Below are 25,959 nucleotides of genomic sequence, written 5' to 3' on the forward strand. Positions count from 1 at the left end.
TATATATATAAAAATACACAGACATACCAAGTCTTGCACAAAGTACACACTTATGACAGGGGAATTCCTTTCCATCTAAAGATTTCAGGGTCACATCGCAGAGGTATGAACTGGAAGATATTTAGCAGGATCAGAACTGTGACTATTCAGAAGAGCTACAAGTTGCAAACTCTACAAATAAATGCTTACTTTAACAAGTTATGATTTATCTTTTGAAATAAAACATACCTGACCTTTAACAATATCATGGAAGATGAACCCAAAACAAATTCTGCCCAGAACTGGCACAATACTTTCCACTGAGAATTTTTTTTATTCAAAGTTGAGCTTTAAAAATTCCACCCGAAATATTTGCTTCAAAACACAGTCAAGTACTGTTTCAAAACTGCTATGAYTAAATAAATTAATTATGGCTAATTTTAGTCAACCTTAAATGATCTATGTAACGTTCCCTATTTCTTCAACATCAGGAGGCACCACAGGCCTTGATGATACATTTTAAGAATGAAGTAACCCAGATTTTACGAAGAAGCTACTTTCATGCAATGTTGCTTGTACTRTGCAAATAGACTATKCAAGACTTCAGGTGAAAGTAACTCRATCACATCAATGGAATTAAAAAACAAACATCACATTGCTAAAAGGAAATTAGAAAACATMCTATGCATTTGCTTATTTCTAATCCATGTAGTCTTATTGTCACAGCAAGCAGACTTAAAGAAGTCAAATGGCTTTTGACTGGATTACCCATAATATTTCTCCTGGCATTAGCATTCTATGACAGAGTCCACCCACAGAACACATTAAGGTTCAGTAAAAAGAAATAACAATATACATGCATAATCCACCCCCACTTATAGACTAATTCACAGATCAGTCTATAAACATCTATGGAGAACTTCCAAACCTTTACTATTACTATGATAGAGACAATTGCACACCAGAAGTTAAAATACAGTTCGATCAACCTTAGCCCACACTTAAAAGGTAGAGATGACATAAGAGGAAGATGGTGGGGTAAGGAAAACTTGATTAAAAAWATTTACCATTTCTTCTGATTTAACTTTGGTTTGTTCCCATTCTTCTTGCTGACAACATTAATTTTTCCATTTTCTAATCTCACTCCATCCAACCTGCAAATTATTAACATTAGTAATAAGCAACAYAATTAGTGTACAGTTCAAACCATTAAGAACAGTTTCACAAAGTAACAGTACTTCAGTGGACTCATACTGGGAATATGGAAATGAATCATACAAAAATAGAAGGGCCAGTTGTTACTTGAAAAGTCTTTGAGGCAGGTGTAAAATGTAACTGACATTCTTTTTGCATCTTAGATATTTATTTATTATCTTAGATGAAAGCTATACTGTACAGTTAAGCCAAAGTTCAATTCTACAGGGTGAAAAACCTAGAAGATAAATATATAGTGCTACCAGTAAGTAAACTGAACAAAGACAGTGGCTGGGAAGAAATGCAAGTTTCAGCACAGGCTTTTTTAGCATCTTAATTCATTGAATGAGGCTTGTGAATGGAACAGTCAAGACACAGGAGTGCTGCTGGTGGCCCACAAAGTAATACATGTTTACAGGCAAAGTATTTTACCATGGATATTTTACTTAGGAAMACAGTTTTAGCAGCAGCCTCACATGCTAGAGGGCATACAAGTACTGTGAAGAAAACTGCCCTATACTCATTTCCCTCTTGAAAGAACACAGAAAAAAAAACCCAAATGAACGTATTAATGCAGTTCTACAGAGACATTTAATCTCAATTCCATTTGTTTCATCATGTAACATAAAAATGACGTCAGTTGAACAAGAATTTAAYTTTGCTTTGTGCTGTTTTATACTAAACATGTTTGCTGTCTGTGAAAAAACTGCTAGACCACAGCCCACAATACAGAAATTAATCAACACAAAACTCAGATCAGCTGTCTCCAACATAAGAAGTATTGATGTTTAATGACAGCATTTCTGGAAAGTCYGATGATTTGTATCAGATATCAAACCCCACAGAGCTCACGCCTTAAAAGATACTGTCATGGTTGAACTCGGCTGGCTAAAGACCATACAGCCACTCACTCACACACTCTCCCCTCACCAGCCACCAGTGGGATGGGGAAGAGAACTGGGGAAAAATAGTAAAATTCATGGATTCAGACAGACAGTTTTAACAGGGCAGAAAAGGAATRGAAAATAATAATAATGCTAACAGAATTAGCATATACAAAAACAAATGATGCACAATGGTGTATCATCACCCACCAACCTGAAACTCCCATACGTACTGGAAATAAGCCCAGCCAGTTCCCAAGCTGCATCCCCTCATCACCACCCCATAGTTTCTAGTCTAACATCAGTGCCTTAATTTCCATTATTATCATAACAACTACAGTTAGATCRGCTTACATAAAAACACTCCATGGACAGCTTGTCAAAATATAAACACACTTCCTTGCACCTACCTTTCACTTAAATTGCTAAGTCCAAATTTCTTCGCTACACTTTGCAACATTTTAATGAGGTTAGCTTCTTCACCAGCTTTGCCTTTTCTAGATTTGCTCTTCTGTTTTTCATTTATAACTTGCACTTGATTATTTCTATAAATCTCAAATGCAGACTTTGCATTAACATTTTCATCAAAACTCATTTTGCTCAGATTAGAAATTAAAGTATCTTGATATTCATCTGGTTTTTCTTTATATGGGATTTTCGGCTTATAACCGTGAGTCAAAAGGTCACAAGTATCAGTGTATATGAACTGCAGAAGGTATGCAAACAGATCAGGATGAACTTTCTCTATTACATAAAGATCACATCCAACAGCATCTTCATCCTTACGGTAGATGTCTGGAGTGTCTAGCTGGTTGTTACTGGAAACAAAGAGCTTCTCGAAGAAGTCGGAGCGTACAGCCAAGATGTATTTGTGCACGGGGTACATTCTTGTACCAATCTGAAAAGTCACATCATGGATGCTGTCCATTTCATCTGTTTCATCTAACAGTTTGCCAAAATCTGTTCCAAAATTTGATAGTGACACACTTGGAATTTCATARAGGCTAGAACAAAATTAAATGCAGAATTAAACACTATTTACAAGCTTCATAACATTTTACATAGTATGCTTAATGAATAGGATGATGTTGATTCCATTTGGTTTCTTTCAGTTTTTTCTTACACTGCTGCACTGCTCAACATTTCTTGTCCTATTATTWACACAAATAACTATTAATATGGTATTTAAGCAATTAAATTATATAAGACCTACCTAGCTTCAGAATAGCAAATATAGTATTTTGCCTTTATACTGTACCAAATATATATGTATTACCAGAACTATCTTATGTTCACCTCATTTTTCCAACATGAAAACACAGAAATGTTTGTKATATTCACATTACAAATTAAAGCAACAAGAAAAAAGCTAACATACAATTAATAATCAGATATCTTGGCAACTATTATGAGAACATAACAAACATGGTCCAGTATGCTACTTATTTATTGTACCTTATATGTTTCTTTCCAAACAAATAAAAATTCACTTTTCATTTTTTTTTAAAAAGCTGATTATGGCAATTATTGAAGGGTTGAATTTCTGMAGTATTTAGAACTCAGAGAGTATTAGGAAATACATGGCCAATGCTTGCCTTAGATACTTCAGCTAAAATATCAATTCTATCTATTATTATGCAAATATATAAGTTCAGGACTTTAGATAACTTCAACATAATTATTAACAAGTGCTATTCTCTAAAAGTACGGATAACCATATTTACTGTGACTTCTGTATGAGCCAAAAAAATGGTTTTGAAAAGAATGATTCAATTGCAATCACACACAAAAAAAGGGGAATATTACAGCTGCTGTTATTTTAGATATACCTGGTTTTCGGATCTGATTGTAATACAGCAAAATTGCAGCCGCTAGGATCAGTGGCAATACTGACAGCTCGGTGGACAAAAGTCAGCTTCTGCAGTCGAATTCTTTCATACACACTGTTTGTATCATGTTCACAAGACACATCACAKGAAGGATGCTGAAGGCTTGATATAAGTTCTGTTAAAAAAGAGAGTGAACACACATCACAGAAAGATCCTGCTAATTAAAATGCAAATRATACAACAAAAAGGCAAGAATAGGACTTCTGTATGTTCATTGATGGAGTAATTGAATRAGGATAAATCATGATGAAGATTTCAGCTTGTTTACTTACAGCACATTTAGGAGAAGAGCTTTTATCTAGAATTTCTTGTGGAAGTGATTTGCCACTTCATCATGTAAGGGAGAATATTACACCTAACATTCAATGTAAATTCTTGTGGAATGAAATAAGCTGTGAATCAGCATACAGCAGTGCAAGACTGTTCCCTTTCCTGTCAAATATTACAGCAGAAATAACACAATTGTCTTTGKACTTCATAGTATATCTGTTTAAATTATACCCAAACTAACAAARTATTATTTAGATATTATGAATATATCTTTGAATACATCTCTAGAATTTTCYATGACCTGGATAACTGAATATTTGCATCCCATTCATGACACTCCTTAAAACCTTACAAAAATACCCAGACGCTCTAATTCCTTACAAATCAGGGATTAATACAATAGTCGATGTTCTTCAAGATGAGAGGAAAGGGCTTCAAGTTGCACCAAKGGAGGTTCAGGTTAGACATTAGAAAAAAATTTTTCGCTGAAAGACTGAAAAGTTGCCCAGGGAGGTGGTGGCATCTCCCTCTTAAAAAACCTTTTAAAAGCACCTAGATGTGGCACTTTGTGGCACACCCCTTATTGTTTAGAGGATGACTATGGTGGTGCCAGGTTGAYAGTTGGACTAGATGATCYTGAAGATCTCTTSCAACCTTGATGGTTCTGTGTATGCACGCTTGTGTGTGACCAACCAGGCATCTAACTAGTCAATGGGTGTGGACATTGAAGTTTCCTTGAAGTTATTAAAAACTACAAAAAGAATAGCAAGAAGCATGAAGGAGAGTACCTACAGACACCTACCAGCTCCAGGACAAAAAAAAAAAAAAAAAAAAAAAAAAAAAAAAAAAAAAAAAAAAAAAAAAAAAAAAAAAAAAAAAAAAAAGCAAAAAGGAGATGCATTTAATGCTTCTGTAATGAGGAAACTACTATATCCTGTGCTGTGTGCTGAATAAAAGAAAGTAGCAACAGAGTATGAAACTCTGAAATAAGAAACAGAAGAAACATATTCACTGTGAAAGAATGCAAAAACAGACTAAAAGAGAACTAAAAATGGAATCTCAGTAGCAAAGGAAGTAGAAATGTACCRAACAGCTATAAAGTTCAAACATATTCCAGGTTGGAAGGAAAATAATTTCTATTTATAGAGTTTTAAGACCCCTACATGGAAAGAACTGGCAGTTTCACTTAAAATCTTGTCCTGTAGTAGACARGTATGTTCCTTGCAGAAAAACAAACCATCAGGATCTAGTTTCAGCAATATGGGAGAAGTTAATAAGGTGGAAGTTGCTTCAGACCCAGTATTGTGCCCAGGTAAGGGACTGGGAAATAGGCTTCACAGACACAGCRGTACAGCAAGTATATGGTCCTTCTTTTGCTAATACCAATTCTCTTAGAATTAGACTCATCATCTAATATGTGACAAGACCATTACACTAGACCCTTGTGCTACAATACTCTTCAGAAGTACTCTTCACAGAAATCTTTACCTAAAGGTTAACTGAAGGCTGCAAAGTAAATCTTAGCATTACTGAGGAAAGAGTGCAGTAGCAGGCAATGCTAAAAACTGTCAGTCACAGAGTAAAGAACAAACTCACCCCATAAAACTGCTAGAGACTGCAAAGATTCAATTAAACTTTTTTTGTGATTTAAGGTACTAAAAAACCACGGCTAACCTTTCTTTTCTGAGCTTTTTTTTCCTTCTTCCAGCCACTTCCCTGTAAAGGCTTCACCATCCTGTGTGACAAACATCATTTCRTTCCCATTTAACGCAACATCAGACATGAAGACTTGCCGGCCATACACCCAACGACACTGCTTCATGGAGTTGTTAGATGATTTCCAACAGAACACCTGTAATATCAAATTTTTAAAGAGAAGGCAAATCTTCATATCATATAAAGGCAGTTACATATTACCCACTACTTTTTTAAACACAAGAACATACCATCTCAAAGATGCATATAAAAGGAAGAAGAAATTCTTCAAAATTTTAGGACAAAGTGTTATGAGTATCTGTTACAGAGAACCAACAAGTAAAACAGGGAAWATCTATTGTGACTCATTTGCTTATGAAGGACACTCAAAAAGCTTCCCCAAATATTCAAATATCTTCAGTCATCTGAAGACATCTAATGACAAGCAGTCATCCATAGGACAGGTTTTACTGACTTCTCAACAAGGACAGTAAAAGGTGTCAAGGCAAGAAACAAGTTCTTAATTTACAGGTTTGTCCAACTAGTTTGTTTATAAATGAGACAAAAATCAAAGCTAGCACACTGGAAATTTAAACCATTTCATGGTATTGTTTGAAAAAAATCTCAAATTTCTCTGTACCAGTCAAGGTCTGGAATGGAGATCATKACCAAACACAAACTTCAAAACCTTCAACAGGAATATGAAGCACTGCATGCACAGCAAGACCCCARCAAAGTATACTGTACATGTCTGAAAGACAGCCCCAAGCAAGGCAAAAGCCAAATGTGGCATCAGCAGTGYTAAAGTTGGGCTTTCATTCTGTCCCACTGAAGGACCTTGCACAGGTCTCTTAGCATCTACACAAGGAGGAGCCAAAAAAACTTGAGTAATCTAATTCCTTTCCCCTCCCTAAAGCCCTACAAATCACAGAATAGTTGAAATTGAAGGGATCTCTGGAGGTAGTGTAATCCAACCCACTGTTCAACCAGGACCACCCAGAGCCAGCTGTCCAGGAACATGTCCAGCCAGCTTTTGAGTATTTCCAACAATAGTGATCACAACCTTAATTGACAACCTGTGACAGTGCTGGATCACCCTCATAGTGCTTCCTGATATTCAGGGAGASTCTCCTTTATTTCAATTTGTGCCCATTGCCTCTGATTCTGGCTCTGASCACCACTGAATAAAGCCTGGCTTTCTTCTTCACATCTTCCTTTCAAGTACGTATACACAAGATTCCCTTTGTGACTTTTGTTTGCTAGGCTAAACAGCACTCCCCTAAGGAAAGTCAATCAAACCAGACCAGGAAACACTGATTCAGGTAATAAAAGGGTCAAGATCCCATCCCTCTCCTTACTCAATAATTTGCAATGCCTAAAAGCATTTAAGATCCCAGTACTTGTCAGAATTCAGCAGGAAAGATACAAAATGTACATGGACATAGATCCTCTGATGCAGGTAGATCTAGTAGTTTCTTACAGCTAAAGCAGTGTCCCAAAGATGTTGAAGAGGCACTACCAATACTACAGATGCTARAGACTAAACCTYACATGATCAAATATTGAATTGGAAGTATATTATCTCTGAGAAAAATGATGACCCAATGAAAAGATAAGATATCTCAAAACATAATTCAGCCAGTTGCGAGGAAAGAAAAGGAGATAACCATATTGCTCCTTATTTTGATACACAAGCTCGGTTTTTAACATTCTTTAAGAAGGCATTTCAGTAGGAAAACCTTCTTTGCAAGCACCACTAGATGGCAGTGAAGGTTGAGAACTACCAGTGAACGGATCGAGAAAAGGCTGGGATTTTGTAGGCTACTGTAATACAGTACTTAGAAAAGAGCAAGGGAAGAAAACAATAAATTCACCACGGCATTCCAATTCTAAGACAACACAGCATCTACATTTAACAGTTAAATACTAAATTATTCAGCAGGTTTAGGTGCAACATTTTGACAATAAAATAGACATTGCATCTACAAAACAGCTCTGTTTCACCAAAGGCTCTAAAAACTTCAAGTGCAGAGACTACTCTGAAAGGTGTAAAGGTACTTGGGGTAAGTGGGGTGATAGGAGAGATGGGAAGAAAAAAAAACCACCACCTACAAAAAACCCCTGAACCACATACACTATATAACCACTAAAGTGTATGTAAAAGACAAAGTTTACACCTTCATTGAAAAGCCATTAGAAGTCCATAGATTTAAAAGTAAACTACTGTACATTACTTCTATAATCTTCCCATAGTCCKAGAAATTAAACAAAAAATAACTAGTAGCTCTACAGAAACAAATTGACTGGGGGACAATAAAAAGTTTTTTCAAATATATTAATGGCAATAGGCAGTGCAAAAATAACATCAGTCCTTTACAGGATGAGGATGGCCACCTCATAAACAGCAACAAGGCGTGGTGTATAACACACTCTTTGCCTCCGTCTTCCATATGGATGATGGACCAAGAGGCTCTCAGTGCYCTGARCTGGARGACCATGACTGCAAGAATGATCAACTCCCAGTTGACGTCAAATTGTGCTAGATCTGCTGCTTCAGCTGGATCCCTACAAATCCATGGGACATGGATTTGTTTCACCCAAGAATACTCAAAGAGCTGGCTGATATCATCCCAAAAGCTCTCTTGATGATTTTTGAGCAGTCTTGGGAATCTGGAGCTCACTGAAAGCTGGAAAATGTTGTCCCACTTTTCAAGAAGGACAAGAAGGAGGACCCTGGAAACTACAGACAGGCCTGTCAGTCTCACTCCAATGCCTGCTAAAGTTGTGGAGAAGATTATTCYGGGAGCTACTGAAAAACACCTGAAAGACAATACAGTCACTGATCACAGCCAGCATGGCTTCATGAGAGGAAAATCCTGCTTATCAAACCTGAATTCCTTTGATGACAAGGCCACCCACAGAGTTGACCAAGAGAAGCCACTTGATGTAATCCTTTTGCATTTCAGCAGAGCTTTCAATAGTGAAAGCTATTCTCCCACAGGATCCTTCTGGACACAATGTCCAGCACACAACTGGATAATCTCATCATGGGATGGGTCAGCAACTGACTCAGGGGTGGAGCACAAAGCTACAGTGAATGGGTGGCATCAGATTGGTGGCTTGTCACTAGTGCCATTCCACAGGGCCCCATCTTCAGCCCTGTGCTCTTCAACATCTTCATAAAGAACTTGGACACGGGACTTGAAGGGATACTGAGAAAGTTCACAGATGATACAAAAATGGGCGGAGCTGCTGACTCCTTCCAGGGCATCGAGGCCCTGCAGAGAGACCTCCACAAATTAGAGAGCTGAACAATCACCAACCACATGAAAATCAACAAGGAAAAGTGCTGAATTCTGTTTATGGGATGGAGCAATCCTGGATGTACAGACAGACTGGGGAAYGAGATGCTGGAAAGCAGCGCCAAGAAAAGGGACCTGGAGGTCCTGCAGTCAATGTSACMTTTAACATGAGGCAGCAGTGCCCTGGTACCCAGGAGGGCCACCCATATCCTGGGGGACATCAGGCACAGCAGCACCAGCCGGGCAAGGGAGGGGATTGTCCCRCTCTGCTCTGACCTGGGGMGGCCTCACCTCGAGTGCTGGGGGCAGCTTTGGGTGCCACAATGTAAGAAAGACATTAAACTGTTAGAGAGTGACCAAAGGAGGGCAACAAAGATGGTGAAGGGCCTTGAGGGGAAGCTGTGAGGAGCAGCTGAGGKCAYTTGRTCTGTTCAGCCTGGAGGAGACTGAGGGGAGACCTCAGTGCAGTTACAACTTCCAYATGAAGGGGAGGGGCAGACACTGATCTCTGGGGTGAGCAGGGACAGGACCCAAAGTAACATCCTGAAGTTGCAYTGGGGGAGGTTTATTGCAAAAAGATTCTTCATGTAGAGGGTGGCTGGGCACTGAACAGCTTTGCCAGGGAAATGGTCACAGCACCAGCCTGACAGAGATCCAGAARCATTTGGGCAATACTCTTGGGCACATGGTGCGACTCTCGGGGATGGTCCTGCACAGAACCAGGAGCTGGACTTAGTGATCCTTGTGGGTCCTTTCCAACTCARCATATTCTGTGAGTCTGTGAAATTGGATAGTTTCTATGCAAAATTTTGTCCTGTTTAAAAATTCATTAGTCACTACGCAGCCTGCTGTATAATTATGACAACTTACTCTTCCAGCTTCATCCAGTGCCAGAATGCAAGTCTTCTGACTCCCATTTTCTTCAAGATGCTGGGTATCTACTTTATATTCCAAGTATCCCCCACTGACAAGAACTTTTTTAAGGTTCAGCTGTCTGAAAAAAACACAAAAGGTTAAATTAGTATTTCACTRTTGTGTACTTATATTAGTTTCTATAACAGTTAACTTTTTCATTTAGAGAAGCCGCAAAAAATATAGTTGAGGTAGTGACACTGAAAAATTACTTATGTTTAGTTTCACCCTACTGGTACTATTACCATAACTGCTAATATTATAGCAGACTATAATTTTTGCTTGTTTTTAACTAAGTCACATTGTATCTATAAGTGCTTAACAAAATTCCATGAGTGAAAATTAGTAAATGATTTAGCTTTGATTTTATCATTACAAAAATTTATTCAGCTGCTTGTATTAAAAGATCTATCTTATCRCAGATCGTTTCTCAGGGGTTTGCTAGGTCTTGGTTTTTAGCTGATCAAAATCATACTTGTTATCTTTTCTCAGTCTCYTAGTATAATAGCACAGGACACTGCATTAAGTTTCTACAAGCAGCAGCACCTTCCCATACAGCCATGTAAAAATGAAGTGTAAAATAATCATTAAGCTATGTCAATAAATACTGTTATAATTTCAAGTGAAGCTGAAAAATTAGGTGGGAGTTAGCTGGACAAAATGAAATCTGAAAAATCAATTCTAACCTGTTATTGCAAATTAAGTAAAAGACAACAGGGTTAAATAATTTCCTAAATTCATGAGTCAAGAATCCAGCTTCTTCAACTGGTTTTACATCCAAGTTTTAGCATATGGACCAGATGATGCTACAAAGTCCTCCCTGCAACCTAAATTTACCCTTTATAACATACTGTATCTACAAATTAATTATGAAATTCAGATGCCAAATTACTGATTCAGAATCATAACAACATAAACAGTAGAATTTCAATTTATCTACCAAGATGCACTTACACAGATTCAGAYTAACAGACAAAGAAAAAATACCAGTTTCCATGTTCTTAAACTTATAGAACAAAGTATTTCCTCCWAATATGTTTTCTTAAATATCTGGGAAACAGCAAATGGCACCTTAGCCTCTTGTAAAAAAAACCCAAACAAATTAAGAAAAAAAACAAAAAACAATAGCCCTACTTCAYATGAAAAAACTGCAAATGAAGAAAACACAGGGGTCCACTGTATTATCTGTACTATATGCACAAAAACCTTTAAAATAGCCTGCAAGTATACAACTACACTGAAACCTTCACCTATTGTTCTTCATGACAGAATAAAAAAGTAACACATACTTTGAAGCTATCTTTTTGCACTGATAGTCTGCAAGTAAATAAATATCTCCTCTTTCAGAAACACATACTGTAGCGCCATCACTTGCAGAGACCAGGGACACAGAGATGTCTTTGTGGTGTAGGGCAGAAACTTGGCGAGGTGAAGTTACACATTTTTCTCCATTAGGATCCAGTAGATAACCTAGAAAATACAACACATCCCAAAAACATTATTTGCCATTCCACATATTGTACACTTAAAGGATAATTTTCTACACTACATTACTTTGAAGAACCCTTAAATTCCAAAAGATTTTGTAGGGTAGCTGGATAATTTATCTTCAAAATATTCAGACAGATAGAAGACCCACCACAAATACTTCTTAGTTCACTACAGATACAAGAAAACATTCAATATCTGATGCATAAAAATAAAATAAGTTATATTCTACAGGAAGGCTATTTAATGTGGTGGCACTGCTTTGATTCAAAGAAAAGAATATTTATTTCATCATATCACATTTCAAGATAGTAGAAATACTATTACACAGGCATAAAACTACAGATTATTTCAGACACTGGAAGACAAAAAAAAAAAAAGCTTGCCAAAAAATTACTGTAAGTGCAGGTAAGCATGAAGGCAGCAGTTAATGAAACAGAAAAGGTTGGAGCTGTAATGCAAGATCTCTGAAAACATAAAAAAAAATAAAATAAAAACAGGTCATTGCTGCTCTCTTGCAACACAAAACCTAACATTGGGAATCTCCTACACAGAATAATCTTGTTTTGTGTGCAGGGCACTTAGGCCTGCACCACAGAGCAGAGCATGATACAGATACTCAGGAACAAGCAGCAGAGCCACCTCTACAGCTGGAAGCAACACTGCCACAGGACAGTGCAGGGTTATGCTCAAACGTCTTATGGAGACAAAGTTTACCTCCACAGGTCTACCATGCTGACACAACTAAGACCATTTAGCATTCAACTACTGTCTCCCGTGGTACTGCAAYGGGCCATGTGCTAGCCAGAACAATCCCAACAACACAAACAACCATAAAAACAGCTTATGTGATGGATGCATATAAAAAAAAAAAGGCAAAACTAAATAAGATACTCATTAGTAAGATACYTCTCTGATAAATACAAGTTTTTTCACATACCTTTGATACCTCAAAATAGAAACACAATACAGTTGGAACCTGTGGCCAGAGCTGATGCAGATTAAATACGAGAGCTAGCTAACAGTTTTGTTTGCACATAGACACAAAACTGCAAAAAATCCAAACCAAYATAGCAATACCTGTTCATTAAAAAAGATAAAAGCATTTAAAATGTCCCATTCATACAACAAATCAAGTTCACTAGTTGATAATAATTTTAATAGGTTCTTTTTTGACTTCAGAGTTAATAATACAGAGTTAAGTGAAGAGTCTGGTAAYAGCATTGCTGAAAAAAATCTAGATATAGGCAAGTACTTCACTTTGAAAAGTAATTATGGAAAAAGTTATCAGTAGCATGTTTACAGTGCTTGATGAAAGGACATAGGCAGGAAAGCTGAAGGCTAGTTTATAATTTATTAAGGGCACTGCCAAACAGATTGCTGGAAGGAGGCAAGTGTGCCTGGGAGTAATTTCCAACACAAACAGCAACATTGTTTCCTCAAAGTCTCCAGTAGCCAGACCATACAAGACACATGAAAGGTGAAAGTTGTAAGTTCAAATGAGAGAGCTAAATCTCACTCCTATCATCTCAAAATGTGAAAGTAACTGTAGGAATGAAAAATATTCTTCGAAAGAAGTGTGAAGGGTTGATGTCATCAGATTGGTTTTAAAAAAAGAACAAAAGAGAGAAAAGTAAAAGCTTCACCCATGCTTCTGTTCTAAGAAGCAGATGATAGGTTAAGCACGAACAACATCTTTCAATGGCTGGGTTTTACTTTCAGAATGCTTCTACCTTACCTAGTTGGCCGCCATTCAGCCCCATGGTATACACTGCTTCCTTAGTCCATAGCACTGTATGGAATCTGCCTGCAGCCACTCCAATCACCATTCTACCTTTCAGGTTTTTTGCCTGAACCTAAGCACAAATCCAAAGCACATCTTAATATTAAGTAGCAACAGGTGAATTTCACATGTACAAACTTCTGACAACATTTAACTCCTAAAGCCATTAAGAATGAAGCAGTAATACCAATCCACATACAGTCTAATAAATCAGATTATTTCAGAAGTTTGTCAAGTGTGGCACTATTGCAGTAGTGACAAAAAGAATTTTTTGTATTTTTTGTATCTAATGAGAAGTAGAGTCAAGTCTCCTTAGGCTGTCTTCATATAGAAGATGTTGAATGAGACTGAACAGAACATGCATAGCACAGCCAGAGAAGACTCAGGTGCTGCAAAATGTCAGCTAGAAGTTTCAGCTTGTAAATCCTAATGGCCTACACTGCAGAAYACGGCACTACTAATTCCACAAATTTAACTTTATTTTCCAGATTAAAATAATAAAACTCTAATACAGCAAATACTGTGGATATATAGAGCTATCGTTACACTACTGAAGAGGACATGGTACCCCGAAACACTATCCTGTTGCATTTTGGCCAATCATTCTTTCTTACTTTCACAGCATTGATAATGCAGTGTTGCTCTACTTCAGATGAAGTTTTCTTTCAACAAAAAGTAACATAAAGCCTCCTTACTCACAAATATTTAGAAATTAGGCATAGAAATATAGTTAAGTTGCTGATACCCATACCCCCTCTCCCCTGTCACTATTCTCCCCAAAGCACTGACTCCAGCGTTTCCTACAAAGAACATTAACAATGAAACCCTGAGAGCCATCATYCAATGATTCAAAAGGAATTTAGAGYCCTTATCTCAAGTGACACATACCTAGTAATTTCRTATCACCTCAGTTACAATTTAGGAAAGAAAATTTGTTTTGGCAATTCTATCATACTTCACACTACCAATTCTGATAGTGTTCAGGTTACTAATGAAGACATTTATTGGAACACAACTAAGATTTGAGACATCTGATAACACTGAATCAAGATTTACCTGAACTCACATTAAACTTTGCTGTTCTGAAAAAGTTCAGAAGTTATTTTCATAATCTTCACATTTTACATTCTGCTAAAAAACCAAAACCACCACAACAAACAAGCTTTGACAGATGTTATTTTTACCTGTCTAGGAACACTGCAATTAGAGGGAGGAGGAAGAATACCCARTTGATGGAAAGTATTCAAACCAAATGTGTAAACATATCCATCTTCTGTTAAAACAACAGTATGATCCTCAGCTGCAGCTATCTGGGAGCACTGATGACCAGTTAAGCCTTCCACAAGTCTTGGAACCTGAGTAAGAAAACAAATAAAAACATATATAAAAGCATACTGAATTGTTATTAATCAGTGACTATCTACAAAACTAGAATTCYACCAACAGAAAGCCATGACCAAATATTGAAATAAAGATAAAAATGCACTTGAACACACAACACACTCATTAACATAACAACCACATCCAATGCAGTAAAATTAACTACATTCTTCATACATTAACTACATTATTTCATTTTAAATGCATCCTTTGCTATCAGGGGAGATGAATTTTAAACTACCTGTTCTGAAATTAGATTGGAAACTTTATCTCCAGGACAGCYGAACAAATATTACCTATCACCTCTTTGTTTCTAAATACCACAACCACTAAAAGTCTTTGCCTTTAACACAGGATAATCCTAATAAAACTTCAGTGAACAAGGAAGCAATTCTATATCTGACTCCACATGCACTCTCAAGTTTTCCTTTATTCAACTACATAATACCACAATTTGAAAAAAAAAAATAAAGTCCAAATTTAACAGAATTACTTTCTTAAAAAAAAAAAAAATAAAATTTGATTTCCAGTCTGCACTACAGCATTCACCAACAGAGTATCAAGTTCTACCAGATACTTAATATTAGAATTTTTTTAAGTGCTGCAAGCTAATTGCACACTATCAGGAAGAATTAAAAGCTTAAGTCRAAGAATCATATTGTCATCATATCTTAGTCTTCTCAAATTTTAGTTTTGTGCATTGCTACAATGTACTATTCAAATGAAAACAATCAGTGAGTTTTCACTTAATAGTTGCTTAAGTCTAGTAAAAAGCAACCCTACCATCTCTTTTCCTGCTACTACAGCTTCACAGCTGTTTCTCTGTGCCAGCCTTGGCCCTCATCAGAAGGCATCACAAACTTACTTGAGGAGACAACCCAGCCAAAAAACATTTGCTTCCACTTATCCAGAATCAGCTAGCCTTTAAATCAACTCAGCTATAACACAGGTTTGATCAATGCATCTAGCTATCTTTAAACTATAATTAAAGGCACTCYCCTCTACTTTCTGCCACCTCATGATTAGCACTGGAAAAGCTTTTTTGTGGAAAAGCACAGGGTTTGGTTCAAAATCAACAGCAGACTCATTTTGAAAGTAGACGGRTAGAAACTCTAATTCCTTTATAGACTAGAAATTAAAGAAACTTAGTGCTAGACTACAAGAGATAACATCAGACAGCATACCAGGCATGTTTGTTCATCACCATGACCCAAGCGCCCTCCTTGTCCATGTCCACATGTATACACTTGACCTTTGTGGGAAAGGAACACAGAGTGGAATTTGCAGAGTACCACCTAAAAAAGAGCAAAAAAGGGATGGGGAAAAGGCAACACAGGACAAATTAATTTTCCTGGATAATCTGAAAAGACGTGCCATAAGGGCTTTGTGAGTTAAGTTCAGCTTTAATAAGATATGTACACAAAAATACAAGATATTGGTATTAAATCATAGGACACGTAAAATACTTCCTTTAAAKATATTATGTACTGCCTTAACCTACTTAAAGAGATGAACAGTTTCAGTTTATTAAAATAAGATCAAGCATGGCCTCACAGGCCAAGAAAAACTCAAAAGAGTGAGTTTTAAGGRCCACAATACTGCCTCAGAAGTACCAAAAAAAATATGTTAAGACTGTCGCACAGACTATCTGCCCTGAATGTTTATTCAAGTTGTACTTTAAACTTTCAAATATTCTCAAACKGAGGTCCCAGGAAATTATCAGAGACAAAGGCACTGCTACAGGAAATGTGCTTAACAGAACAYGCTTTGAAACAAGATAATTTTAATTCAATGTGTACCAAACACATTTATTATTCCACTTCAGTTTAGTATGGGAATTGCACAGGAAATCAGCACCTCAAAAGTTAAAGCAGTATCAAGCTTCTGAATGTACTTAATAGTATACAAGCCATATATCCAAGGTAAATCATACAAAACTCCCTACTCTCCCCACTGAAACAGAGAACCACAACTTCCTTAATAATGTTTGGGGTTACAGTGGGGGGAGGAGGTGGGCAGAGAGGGGAAAGCATCAAGTACCATTTTTTCCATACAAATTTTCAACACCTGATAGCTTCTTGGATGCTTTTTCTTCCTCACATATCCCTYACCAAGAAAGGTACCTATGTAATACGTTAATACCTGTTTGATATACACGCCATTCCGAGGAAAAAGGTCCACCAACTCAGGATGATGTCTACCCTGTTGACCACCATGACCCAAAGTAAAATTGATATTGCTTCCCCAGGTGTAGACTTCAGTTGGATCTGTAATGAAAAATATCCTYGCTGAAGTTTGTAAATTTACCAGTTTTGTGCACATCAACTTCACAAACAAGAACTGTTTTATCTAAAATTTGAAGAGGAAAACTTATTTTACCTAAAACTGAACTTTAAAAAGTTTAATATTAGAASAAATAAGGTGCCGTTACAAAATATTTTAATAATATTATACAGATGATCAACATTGGTATCAGGTATTTCACAATTTACGAAGCCCAAATTAGAAACACTGGTACATACATCAATACATTGTTGAAACAGATCTCACTGCAAAATACAAATTAAGCTGTTTTATTTGTTACCAGTTTTCTTGAACACGACATGGATAGGCCGATCTTTCATCACAAGATCCAGGGCTGACAAGCCTTCTTTATCCTGAACATACAGACTAACGCCATGCTGAAAGAGGAGAGAAGAACTGAAGTTAAAATTAACTGCACAGCTTGAAGCAAAACAGGTAAACTTTTAAGGAGCTAAACACATCTTTAACTGAAGTTTAATACTGATATRAGAAAATCTTCAGATTCAAATAAAYTGTAAGTTAATYGGGAAAAAACCCCACCCAGTGCAATTCTGTTCAGCCACACGCACATCTTGTTCATCTATTAACATGGATTTTGTTGTCTCAACACTGTGCAATGAGATGTAATCAGTGAAACACAAAGGAAACAGACTTGAAGATAAAGCACTGACATCTAGATGTCATATAGACACTAAGTGTCATACTAGCAAGTATTCACCAAAAATACATTTACCAGCTTCAATGGGCGTATTTTCTTAAACCAGCATTTTACAGAATCAGTTTTGACAAGATAGGCAAGTGAGCAAATAAAAAACCCTACTATGACTTTGAAAACAAGGAAAGAACAGTTTCACAGTTGCCTTTTCACAGAGAAAAAGCAAGAGGACACGAACAGCCAAGCAAGAGAGCACTAGTAAGGTTCAGAGACCCAAAGCATGAACAGCTCATTCTTTGAGAACTCAGACAGATATAGAAAACTGTAAATACCTTTCTCTCAATACAAAAGAGTGCCGCTATAGCAGCCTTGGTTTTAGGAAGGAAGTCAAGTGCCATCAATCACTTCTCCAAAGCAAAGAACTGCMGATGTCCTCAAAGAGAGCCCAAAGGCTAATATGGCTGCACCTATGTAACTGAGTTCATGGCTCAGAAAGGAAAACCTTATAGAACTTCACACTTAAGAGGTAAACATATGAAATATAACAACTTCCATTGGAAATACACTCACCAGAAGAACAACATCCATTCTCTAAAATGTAAAGACAACCTTAGTGCAACAGTGCTGGTATTAACTCACTATATGACAGAAAGACTGACCTATTTTTATGGCTTAACAGGTAGCTGAATATTCTTCACTTTGGAAGTCATTTAAAATATTCACAAGCAGACAGAGGCCGCAGGGATATTCACATGGTCCGAACTTGTAAAAGTAAAACTCAGTTGCCCAGTTGCAAATCTTGTAGTTAGACACAGTCTGAGAATAGGCCAAGATTGCCTCCAGCCCACAGCAGAAGTCCATCATCCATGCTAGTTTAGGACACCAGGGGCTGACTCTGGGGCTAGTACTGTTTAACCATCTTGACTAACAACCTGGATGACAAGCCAGAGCGCCACTCCCTCAGCAAAGGTGATGACATGACACCAAGAGAGGTGGCTAATAAGTCACAGGGTTGTCATCCCTTTGACATTCAAAGGGACCTTGCCAGGCYKGAGCAACCRGCTGGGAGGAACCACATAAAGTTCAACAAAGGGAAATGCAAATCCTGGCCCTGGGGAGAAGCAACTCAGGTACAGCAGGAGGCTGAATAACTAGAAAAAAGGATTTAGGGCTTCTTGCAGACCATCAGATAACCACAAGCCAGCAAGCTCAGAGCTAAGAAGGGTGAAAGCATCCAGGCTGGCAGGTGGGAGTGTTGCCAGCAAGCATTACTCAGCACTGGCAAGCCACAGCTGGAGTGCTGGCTTCAGGTTCAGTCCAGGACTCCCTGACAGATATGGACATACAGGAGCAAGTCCAGCAAAATACCATGAAAACAATGAATGGGACATCTGACATGTAAAGAGAAGCTGAGAGAGCTGCAATGCTTAGCCTAGGGAAGGTTTGGGATGGGGCAGAGCGACAGCATGCCTTATCATGCATAATAAATACCTGAATGGAGGGGAGGGGATCACAGCAATACTCAGTGACACAAAAAGTGACAAAGGGCACAAACTACCATATAAGAAATTCTGTTTAAATCTAAAACATATTTGTACTGCACTGATATTAAAACATTGGAACCAAGATGTTGGATGCTCTACTCAAAATCCAACCRGACAYAGTCCTAGCCAATCTGCTCTAGCTTGCCTGACCTTGCCTGAGAATGGGGGCTGGACCAGACAACCTTCAGAGACCTCTTTCTACTCAGCTGTTTCATAATTYTATTCTATAATCCATTCCAATTGTTGCTATAACTTATTACCGTATCCTTTTTATAACACGGTACAGCAGACAGGCTTCAGTTAAGGAACTGGAAGACAGAGCACCCTCCATAAGCTGTTTCATTCTGCTTCTTTGAAGAACATCAGCAGAGCTGACTAGCAAAAAATCTCATTCAYTAATGTAACTGGCAGAAAAATAAAAGACATTGGGGAAAACCTGTACATGCCTCCTGTAAGCAAATATTAAAGTTACAGATATACACAAATGTATTAGGACTGAATACGTTTTCATGTATCATGTACACAGTTTCCCATTTTCTAGAGAACAAAATCATATGTATAATGCTTATAAAAACACCTACTCTTGCCAAGTTCAATGAAAACTTCCCTACTATGTAAGGGGACAGCACATGAGATACATATTTAACAATTATCAGACCTTCAAGAATTAAAAAATACCAGATCCATCATCTTTTTGCTTGAAGTCTTGTAGAAAGCAGAGTTATGTCATTGCATTTTTAAAAGACTGCATTCAAAATGGAAAATTCTCTACCTTAAAAAGTTTGTTTTTAAACAACTCTGGATCACAAATATTTCGTTTTCTTACACAGTTAAAGAGACTCTGAGCATCTCAAACAAACATCTCTTCTCTTTACTGTACTTGGGAAAGGAAGAACAGAAGGAAGATCAATCAAAAAAATATACARCTTGTTAAGTGGATGGAAAGAAACAGCAATCATAAGAAAGGAATAAGGGGAACTGAGCAGAAGCCCTGGTTTGAAATACTAATGAAATGGAGATTCACTTAATAGAATACTCCACATCTTGAATTGTTTATCTCTTAAATGGAAGATTAATTTCTAATTATAACTCCGTTTAATCTTCCCTTATTATATGTTCTCTAACATCAATTGGTATAATTACTGCTGCGTCTGTTTTCAGAGTATCTTTAGTCTGATCACTCTCTACTTTTAAGGTCCTAAACCTGATATCATCCTCATAAAAAATTCTTCAAGGAAGTCCACAATTAATCAGGGATCCTTGCTCAGTGCTGATTCCTGCAGGGGCAGACTTCTGTATGAACAGAGACAACCTTCAAGTAAATCAAAGCACTGCAATCTAAACACAGTATTAAGACAATCCTCAATAGGCTTTAATCAATTTTAAAAACACACTTCTACATAATCAATACAACTCTAAAAATCATAGATGCCAAGGAAAACTGCTGCTGAAAATCACTCACCTTCAGTAACGACAAAACACAATCAATGTATCCATAAAATATACTTCTGTGCAAAGCTGTCCAYCCAGACTCTTTGTCTTTTGCCAAGAGATCCACTCCTTTGGTCTCAGCCAACCAGTCCAGCACACCTTTTTTGCCACAAGATGAAGCAAGATGTATAACATTTCTACCAAAGGCGTCTTTGATAGTTGCAGCATTGTAGCAGTAAGAAGAGAGAAAGGCCTTGATCTGGCCTTCACTTCCTCTGGTGACTACAGAAATAACATCCAAAGCATGCTGTAGAGATCGACACTTYGAAGTACACTCTGGCATGTAAGAATTCATCTTCACTTCTAAAGCTGCTCTTCTCCTTAAGGGGAACAACAACCCTTAAGTGTATCAAGGCACTCCAAATTCAGTACACAGCACAGTGCCTTAGAAAAATTGTAATTCCAAGGATGTAAATTGAAGTTTATTGAGCTGCCATTAGAAATCTTTGTACTGTTATGTTTGGCACTTGATCCAAATAAATATTTATAAATATATATTTTTAGAAGTCTTATTTCACCATCTTATATAACAAATATTCTTGTCCATAGAAAATTCCAAAAGTGAAYGACCTCTAGCGTGCAGAGGGGGATTCCCCCCCCACACTACCTTATTCTTCTAAAACTCCATAATTGCAAGGGAGACCTGAAAGAGAACAAACCAGAACAGATTAGTACTAACAGAAACCCTTTTCCCCAGCAACTGTACTGATTTAACTGCATATCAAACTAGYAAGTACAGGACAAGACAATGTGACAAGTGCTGACTGACCTTCCCCATGCCATCTGAGCTTACACTCACACACTCAGTCATCTTAAAAAAACATTACTCCCTTCCCCACCCTACCTTCCAAAGGCACCTCCTACCTTTCTTTGACATAAATTGTTTAGGCTACAACATAAACTAGATCAAAAAAAAGTTTGCTTTCCCAACCTTATAGTCCTCAGGACCCTGACTSTTTCACGCCTGATTGTGTCATTACTTTGTGATTAGAAAGAGAGAACTGAACTAAAAGATTGGGAGGGGAGGAAAGCCATCCACCAAAACTGCTCTCCCTCAGCTGCTGAGCACATCTTGGCTAACAGAGGCACTGTTAGTAATATCTAGAAGGAAGAAGGGACCACCAGTCTTCATAGCCACTGCAATAAAAGGTTTATGTCCCACTTTCTCTTCCCTGGCCYGAATGACTACCCATGTCCCTACTAATTCAATTCTGCAGAATCAACAGGAAGGCTCCTCTCTGCCCCTCCCAGAGAYGCTCACAAAGGTGGGAGAAAGGATGGCATCAGAGCAAATAAAAGCAGCTTGTACAAGAGACATGAATTCAGGCTGTTARCATTCATGAAGGGCCAAGGTCTAAATCTCCTGAAACAGGCAAGAAGAAATGATGGTCTCAGYTGGAAGGGGTAAGGGAGGAAGACAAAAATAAGAATTCTCCTTCATGAAAATATATTCACAGTATAGGGCATACAGCACTTTTTCTTAGCTGTGTATACTTATCTTAGCATAACATCTTTCTTTGGCATCCCTTTACTCAAAAGTAAAGGAGGCCTGACAGAAGCACTCACCTCGCCTATGAAATGTGTGCAGTTATAGTCAAAAATGTCACAAGAAATATATAAACATCACACATAAACCCAGAAAACAGAAAAAGTGGACTACATACATCAGTAATTTAACGTGAACTGCTATTAAGTCCCCCAAAAAATCCACACTTCAATATTCCAGATATAACTTTCAAACCGAGCGGAACAGTATTCAGCTCACATTTTTGTTAGCTGTGCAAAATGTAATTTAAAGTTCTTTTACCTGTAAGTAAAGTATTCTAAGAGAAGCTGAACAATGCTATCATGAAAGCTAGACCAATAAAAATAAAAATATTAACAAATCCTCAGTGCAGGGAATGAGGGAGAAGGGGGAGATAAGACAGGGACACAAAGAAACATAACAGAACTCCCCCACCCTACTCAGCTTAGCAATCATTATAAATGTTCACATCCTATTCCTTGACACCAACTTCATTAAAAAAGCCTGCTGAGCTTAGCTTCCATTGCTTTTCAGCCACTGGATGCATAACCATATTTTCTTAGTATCTCTATTTGCAAAGACACATCAGAAAAATATGATTTTGTTTGGAAAGGAGAAATCCCCGTTCTCCATCTGTTTTAAGAATCATCATCAAGATTTACATAAAGCTGCAAGTAATCAATTTARAGCAAACAGCAGTGGAATCTAAACTTTAAAGAAAAAAAAAATCAGTCCAAGAGTGTTCATTTAAATATTACATAACAAAGCCTTCAACAATTACTTTTTCACCTCATTCAGAAGGGTTGAAATACTCAGAATGCAAATCTACAGATCAGAAGTTGTTCAGCGTATAACTTCAAAACTACTTCAAAGAGCAGGCAAATGAAGAAGGAAAAAATATTATTTTTATTCACTACCATTTAGTCCCTCATCCCTGACCAAGTAAAAAACAGAAATCTTTCTGAGACTAGAATTGATCACAACTGTTCAGCTTACGYTTGTCACCACAAGCTTCAGTTCACTCTACTGTGCATTCTCCAAACAATTTACAAACTTCAGCAGTAACACGGGAAGTTTATCATATATGGACTTYTGTCCTCTGACCTTCTCAAGCCTCAGACTATAAGGAGAAGTAAATCACTGTAACAGGCTTGAAAAAAAAAGCTCTGATTTCAAGAACATAACCTGACTTGTTGATCTAATAAATCAAAGTGTGATAGGCAACCATTAGCACATTCAGACTGCYGATACATCAAACACTCTTCTAAAACTAATAATTCAAAAAAATTGGAGATGTGCAGGAAAAGTTTATCACATTTCATCAACATGACACTAGGTAGAATGTTGTGGAAGAAATAAAAAATTTATGCATRCCTTGTAAAGCACATCTTGAATATAGCTCATTGTTTAAACATTACTATTAGTGTTACAGCAAAAAGAAAAAAAAGGTAAAAATAAAAAGTACATAAAGAACAATCACTCAGAGGAGACATAAAATAAGGCTGACTAATCTGTTAGATAAACTGGTATGAAATAACACCACCACCCAAGGAAGCACTCCTGCTGTACCCTGGGCCATACCTTCCCTTGTGCACATACACACCTATCCAAGGCACTGAATTGCATGAGAAAATGATCCAGAAGAAAGCAAATCYTGAGACTTGTGCCTTTACAAGAAAGGAACAGAGAGGCCAGAGTAAATCTTATAGAAGGCACCTGAGCTCTAGCTTCAAACACCAAAATAATGTGAACAACAAATCAAACATTAAAAGATAAAGTCTGCTACTAAATAGAAATACAAGCCTGCCTACYTCACACTAACTCCATCATGGTGACATTTACTGCAGCTATGTGAAACCTGACTCTGCTGAATTATTTCTTTATAAGTCATTCCAACCCAGCCTTTCTTTACTCTAAACATTACAAAACTAAATACTATATTAGTACAATGATATGTACACTCTGAGCTCAAGACAGGAGGTTGTAGATCAAATTTTCATTTCTCCACGATTAAGACTGTCACACTGGTAACAAATAGTGTCACATTATTATAGTATCTGAAAAAGGTTGAGAATCAGATCTGTTACACAAAGTCCTTAAGCGAAACCTTAAAACTTTCACATTGTGAATTGAAGCTCAGGTCTSTGTGAAAACCTTACTGATGTCAAATGCTTACTTCTAGTATACAAAGTCCCAGCTGAACAGTGAGCACCTAAAACAAGCACAAAACAGGAAGCACCAAATTTTTTTAAACTTTTAATTTATATTATCTAGAATACAGTACCCTTTTGCTTATSTGTCTCCACTTTTATTTGCAGATATTTCTGTAGGCTTCTCAGCACAAATCACATTCACGTTATTAATATCAGTGTTTTCCTAATGTTGTAATTATCAAAAGACATAAAAAACTAAATAAGGCTACAACATTTTTAACTTTTATGATACAGTAGATATTATTTGAAATTCAAATTATTTTTAAAAATTCATTCCTAATTAACATTTTATTATAGAAAAAGTCACAAAAAGTGGAGAAATTGGAGCAGTGCTCAGAGTATCCCAAAGATATTTTATTTCAGCAGCAAGTGGGTTTCTAATCCTCAGAGACATGAGCTATTTATTATACATGTTCACCACCCAGGAAAATTTAAAACATGTCAACCAATTTGGAAGCAATTCTTTAGCACCAAGAAAGTCTTTGTGGTATCTTGCCTCCCGCAAGTGGGTAGGTAGAGCTGTCTCACTCAGCTCTCCCCCTCAGAGAAGGCAAAGCACCACTGCACCAGAGCTGTCAGACACCCTCCAAGAAGGAGTGTGTCAGATGTGTCATCTGACCCTACGGAGGCAGAACTCCTACAACTGAAAAAAAGCAGCTCTCTGCCTACTGTGCTTGTCTCAAAAATCTGTTTCTCTCAAGAAGTCACTACACAAATCAATGCTGTCACACCTCTCCTGAGTATGAAGTGAACAAAGATTCTGCAAATACCTTAGTGACTAAGGATGATGGTGATAGATTTCATTTCCTGCAAGCAGCAGACGGCAGACATGAAATYTCAACATTTGGGAAAAATGAACGGGGTTGGTAGAAGCCTCCCACTATGAAATTCCAGAAACCTCTCTGTCCATCATATTCTCTCTCCACGCATTCCCAATTTTCTCTTTTTCTAGAAAGCATTTCCTCAGAGGTTGTGTGTTCTTGCCTCAGAGGAGCAAGGAAACAACAACCAACCCTCACCTCATGGCTGGCAGTGTCAATGTATGTTTCTGACAGACAGTCTGATTTGATACTAGAACACCCATCTGTGGTCCTTCCTATTCTTCCTGATGAAAAAAATCTCCCAAAATCTGGCTAACAAGGATGTGGATACTGGTACCAAGACAGTGGCCAGTAGCAGCTGTTGTGCCTTCTTTCATTTAATATAGACAATGGTCTTATATGGAAGTGAAAGAGAATACAGAAGAGAGTCAGCTACTCAAAATTCAGTGCCACTCAAAGACAGATCRCTGGGTTTGCATCTTTAATGTGCACTGCAATAAAGTAACTCAATTGTCAAATTAGTCACATGGCCCTGAAWCCGATCCTCAGGCTGCTTTAGTAAAAACATATTTCTCAAGATCTKAAAACTGACATAACTTCATTCCATTCACTGCTTTTCTGTTGGGGTTT

At 37.4% G+C, this 25,959-nt stretch overlaps 1 protein-coding gene across 1 annotated transcript in view; it reads right to left on the minus strand.

The window, feature by feature from the left end:
- Positions 1 to 25,959, minus strand: part of IBTK (inhibitor of Bruton tyrosine kinase) — a 55,641-nt gene that overhangs the window by 26,559 nt on the left and 3,123 nt on the right. The window contains exons 2-14 of the mRNA XM_057369497.1: positions 20,742 to 21,413; positions 17,361 to 17,457; positions 16,919 to 17,043; positions 15,961 to 16,071; positions 14,581 to 14,751; positions 13,352 to 13,469; positions 11,415 to 11,595; positions 10,084 to 10,207; positions 5,891 to 6,068; positions 3,887 to 4,061; positions 2,468 to 3,061; positions 1,047 to 1,133; positions 28 to 110 (exon numbers count right to left, since the gene is read on the minus strand). Coding sequence (XP_057225480.1) covers positions 28 to 110; positions 1,047 to 1,133; positions 2,468 to 3,061; positions 3,887 to 4,061; positions 5,891 to 6,068; positions 10,084 to 10,207; positions 11,415 to 11,595; positions 13,352 to 13,469; positions 14,581 to 14,751; positions 15,961 to 16,071; positions 16,919 to 17,043; positions 17,361 to 17,457; positions 20,742 to 21,065 — 2,368 coding nt within the window. The 5' untranslated portion in view covers positions 21,066 to 21,413. The remainder of the gene's footprint in view (positions 1 to 27; positions 111 to 1,046; positions 1,134 to 2,467; positions 3,062 to 3,886; positions 4,062 to 5,890; positions 6,069 to 10,083; positions 10,208 to 11,414; positions 11,596 to 13,351; positions 13,470 to 14,580; positions 14,752 to 15,960; positions 16,072 to 16,918; positions 17,044 to 17,360; positions 17,458 to 20,741; positions 21,414 to 25,959) is intronic.

The sequence above is a fragment of the Malurus melanocephalus genome, unplaced genomic scaffold, assembly GCF_030028575.1.
Source record: "Malurus melanocephalus ecotype Western Australia unplaced genomic scaffold, MMel_1.1 scaffold_4, whole genome shotgun sequence".
NCBI lineage: Eukaryota > Metazoa > Chordata > Aves > Passeriformes > Maluridae > Malurus > Malurus melanocephalus.